Genomic DNA, 4,865 nt, shown 5'->3' on the forward strand with positions numbered 1-4,865 from the left:
TTAAAAGAAAGGTTGCAAAGCTGGCGTCTCTTCTCCATAAAATTAAATATAGTGGCACTTTTCAGCTCAGGGAAGAAACATTTATTGGAGGTGCATCGCAAGGCTGTAAAAATGTTAGAGTCTTAATGAAGAGAGAACTCTGGTTCTCCAATTTTCGTCATCAAAGGAATAGGTGAAATTAAATGGTAAATCATGCATTTATTGAAGAAATAACCAAGAAGAGTCTGCTTTCACACTGAGTATAGCTGAGACGTGGAAGAAGTTGTTTGAGAGGTCAAAATGACAAATATATTGAAAAAGCAATATATAAATTAATGAAACAAGTAAAAAAATAATAAATTAGATATAAAATCTTCTTGAGGAAGTCACCAAACTTTATGTTACTGGAGAGTGGGGAGTTTTACTGAGTGAAAACCTGTTCTTGGGCTCCTTCCCAGGCTCTTTCTTCTGCCCAAGCCGGGCTCTCCACTATAACTTGGCTCAGCCTTGTGTTCTTCTCTGTGACCTTATTTGAGCACATGAGCTGAGTAAAAGTAAGTGTGGGGGGACTGTTTCATTACCCCTATTTCTAAGGGTCATTCTCAGTATTTTTTTCTTTAAGACCTTCAGCAGTGGTGTTTCCTCACTCCCCCTATTCAACCCTTTCTGCTGCTGTACAATCTGGTCATTACAATTTTTTTCCTATATCTCAAGTTAGGACCTCTCACTGTGACTGGAGTCACTGACGTCTCATCCTGGGGTCAGTTTTGGGCCCCTCACAACAAGAAAGGCCTTGAGGTGCTGGAGTGAGTGGAGAGAAGGGAACGGAGCTGGTGAGGGGCTGGAGCACAAGTGTGATGGAGCAGCTGAGGGACCTGGGGGGTTCAGCTGGAGGACAGGAGCTGAGGGGAGACCTTCTGATCTCTGAACTGCCTGAAAGGAGCTTGGAGCCAGGGGGGTCGGGCTCTGCTCCCCAGGAACAAGCGCCAGGAGCAGAGGAAACGGCCTCAAGTTGCGCCAGGGGAGGTTGAGGTTGGATGTGGGGAACAATTTCTTCCCCAGAGGGCTGTGGGGCATTGGAACAGGCTGCCCAGGGCAGTGCTGGAGTCACCATCCGTGGAGGGGTTTAAAAGACATGTAGATGAGGTTCTCAGGGACATGGGGTAGTGCCAGAGATGGGTTAATGGTTTGACTTGATGATCTTGAGGGTCTCCTCCAACCAAAATGATTCTATGATTCTAAGATCAAACCATTACTTTACAATGTGTTGCCATTTTTGGACTTGAAGACTGTCACATTTACTGTCTTCTCTTTCCTGATCAACCTTTCCTGATCAACTGGCTTTGGGTTTTTCTTACAGGTCACATCTCTTGACCTCCTGTCATTTTCTGAGCTCCCTTCAGGCCTTTCACTGCTTTCTAGAAGCACAGTGTACCAAACTGGAGGGATGCACTATCCAAGTTGTACACAGTGCAGTGGGTACGTCCTGTGTTTTACAAATTCAGCTTTTGTTTAACCTTATAGGACAATTGGTGCTGGTTTCCCAACACCATGACGTTGCTCATTTGTACCTACCTATGATCTACTGCAACCTAAATTTTCCTTGCAAAGCTGCCATGCAGAAACTCATTGTTCTTTATTCTCCAGCTAATTATTTGTGTCTGTATAGACATGGTAACTTTCCCTATTACTTAATTATTGCTTTTTCATCTCTTCAGCATGAGAAGATCCATTGCAATTCAAATACTGTCTTTTAATGCTTTGCAATCCCTTTCAACTTCTTATTTGTGAATTTAGTAACCACACTCTCTAGAGAACCATGAGAATTATCAGGCAGGATAGTATTGGACTCAGAACAGATTTCTGATCAGATGTGGTGTAGAAATTCATTACCTCAGCTTCATTTACATACTTGCCTACATCCCTTTTAATCAGCATCATAGTGCTTTTGGAAAGATTTAAGCAAAAAACTCATATAGGTCTTGGGCCAAATGAATGTGATGAAAATCAGGCCAAGTGCAAGATCCTGCACCTGGGTTGGGGGAACCACTGGTATCAATCCAGGCTGGGAATGAAGGGATGGAGAGCAGCCCCCAGGAGAAGGACTTGGGGTGCTCGGGGGTGAAAGACTGGACATGAACCGGCAACGTGCACTTGCAGCCCAGAGGCCAATTGTATCTTGGGCTGCATCACAAGGAGCGTGAGCAGCAGGTGGAGGTTGGTGATTCTGCCCCTCTGCTCCACTCTGGTGAGACCCCCTGCAGTGCTGGTCCAGCTCTGGGTCCTCAGCACAGGACACACATGGAGCTGCTGGAGAGGGGCCAGAGGAGCCCCAGGAATGATCCGAGGCTGGAACAGCTCTGCTGGGAGGACAGGCTGAGAGAGTTGGGTGTTCAGCTGGAGAAGAGAAGCTCCGAGGAGACTTTATTACAGCCTTTCTGTACTTAAAAGGGCTGATAAGAAAGATGGGGACAGACTTTTTAATAGGGCCTGTCACAACAGGACAAAGGGTGGTGGTTTTAAACTAAAAGAGAGAGATTCAGGCCAGACATGAGGAAGAAATTTTTGACACTGAGGGTGGTGAGAGCCTGTCCCAGGTTGGCCAGAGAGGTGGTGGATGAACCACCCCTGGAGACATCCCAGGCCAGGCTGGATGTGGCTCTGAGCAACCTGAGCTGTGAAGATGTCCCTGCTCATGGCAGGGGTGGCACTGGGGGAGCTTTGATAGACCCTTCCCACCCAAACTATTCTATGAAAATGTTGCAGCATTTGCGTATTTGGGAGAGACCGGGTGGGTGCATCCTGGAAACTATTCCCCATGATGGATCTGATGCCCCAGTCTTGTCCCTTGTGTCCATGCCTTGCAGACAGTGTCCAGAGCTCATCAGGAGGGTGCCCAGACTGAATTCCTGCCCCTCTGGGGAGCAGCTCTGTGCCGGCAGCCCCGGCTGGCGCTGCGTTGAGCAGAGCTGAGCCCGGCGGCTCCGCAGTGGAGTCCTGGCAGCCGGATCTGGGGGAGGTGACTTGTCCCCGTGTGTCCGGGTTGGTGAAAGCGGCCGGTGAGCGGCGAGGAGAAGCCCACTGGAGCATGGACCTGGCTGCCAGGAGCCTTTGTGAGTGGTACCAGCGGGTCGGGGTGACATTGCACACACTGGCAAGCAAACAGCATCTCTTTGGAGATGAATTTGCTCGAGTTTCTCTTCCTGCCATGCTGCTCATGGCAGGAGTCCATCTATAAAACCCAAGGTCCCCCACTGTTTCCATCTGAGACCCACTCTGCTCGTGGTGTGCTGGGATCTCCGCTGTCCTCCAAGCATGAGGGTGATCTGCATGGTCTTTGCTCTGCTCCTGCTTTTCTCCTTGGCCACCCTAGGTAAGACAGCAACACGTGGGGTGCAGAAAGCCGGGCTGACCCCAAGGCTGGGAGTACGAGTGCTCGCCCCCTCTGCAGTCTTTGTGCCTTGGGGTGGAGGGAGGTGTTTCATCTCACCCAGCTTTGGCAGTGGAGATCAGCTCCGGGCAGCTGGCTCTGGCTGGTGATTTACCCACTCTGGTTTGCACAATTGATTCAAGATGAGACGAATGCTACTCTGCAAACACCCATCTCTCCTGCTCGTGCAAAGGGATCTTGCCAGCAAGCTGCAGTGATGAGAAACTTAGATAGAAGACCAGCAGTCACCCAGCTCAATGGGGACAGAAAACATGGGTCCCATCCTACATGGGTTTAAATCTATCAGTACCACCCTTGAGCCAGCAAGGAGATAACTTTGGGGGGTTCTGCTGTCCCACAGTGTCTGACATTTTGTCTTATAACTCATCTCTCTCTCCCTTCCCTGGCAGGGTATGGGCAGTATAAGGGTGTTTGCCCTGGGTACTGTTCCAACATGTGTGACAAAATGGACGAGTGGGGTTTCAGCCGTTCCTGCAGGAAGATGTACTGCTGCATCCCCTTACCCAAAAAGGGAAAATGATGCTGAAAGACTCCAGCCATGGAGGAAGAGCAGTGCTCATGGTGGGGCCCCCAGCCCTGTGTTCACAGTGTGACAAAGATGGTGTTCACTGCTCTGAAGTAAAGATGGGCAGATATGCTTTGTGTGTGCTGTGTGGTTCACCCACCTCCCTGGAGGGGAGCACCAGGAGAGGTTCTGAAGCCAGGTCTCCCCGTACCCTGATCAGAGACACCTCTGACAGTCCCAGGCATTTCAGACAGCTCCAGCACCGTGACACTGAATCATAGAATTATAGGATCACAGAATAGTTTGGGTGGGAAGGGACCTTCAAAGGTCATCTAGCCCAACCCCCCTGCCATGAGCTGGGACATCTTCAACTAGAGGTGACACACTGGAAGAGAAGAGGCTTTGGGATTTTTCCCATTGCTTCAAAGTAGGGTGACAGCAAAAGGCTGGGAGAAGACTGATTGCCTAATATTCACAGAATCCCAGAATGTCAGGGGTTGGAAGGGCCCTGGAAAGCTCATCCAGTGCAATCCCCCCATGGAGCAGGAACACCCAGATGAGGTTACACAGGAAGGTGTCCAGGCGGGTTGGAATGTCTGCACAGAAGGAGACTCCACAACCTCCCTGGGCAGCCTGGGCCAGGCTCTGCCACCCTCACCCCCAACAAGTTTCTTCTCAAATTTAAGTGGAACCTCCTGTATTCCAGTTTGTACCCATTACCCCTTGTCCTATCACCGGTTGTCACTGAGAAGAGCCTGGCTCCATCCTCCTGACACTCCCCCTTTATATATCTGTAAACATGAATGAGTCCCCCCTCAGTCTCCTCTTCTCCAGCTCCAGAGCCCCAGCTCCCTCAGCCTTTCCTCACACGGGAGATGCTCCACTCCCTTCAGCATCTTGGTGGCTGTGCTGGACTCTCTGCAGCAGTTC

At 50.0% G+C, this 4,865-nt stretch overlaps 1 protein-coding gene across 1 annotated transcript; it reads left to right on the top strand.

The window, feature by feature from the left end:
• Window positions 1–3,130: 3,130 nt before the first annotated feature.
• LOC110362391 (small basic protein 1) lies at window positions 3,131–4,068 on the top strand. Its single transcript, XM_021294165.2, has 2 exons — window positions 3,131–3,352; window positions 3,820–4,068. The coding sequence occupies exons 1-2, from the start codon at window positions 3,295–3,297 to the stop codon at window positions 3,948–3,950; spliced, it is 189 nt and encodes a 62-aa protein (XP_021149840.1). The 5' UTR covers window positions 3,131–3,294; the 3' UTR covers window positions 3,951–4,068.
• Window positions 4,069–4,865: the final 797 nt, after the last annotated feature.

Source organism: Columba livia, chromosome 3 (genome assembly GCF_036013475.1).
Source record: "Columba livia isolate bColLiv1 breed racing homer chromosome 3, bColLiv1.pat.W.v2, whole genome shotgun sequence".
Lineage (NCBI taxonomy): Eukaryota > Metazoa > Chordata > Aves > Columbiformes > Columbidae > Columba > Columba livia.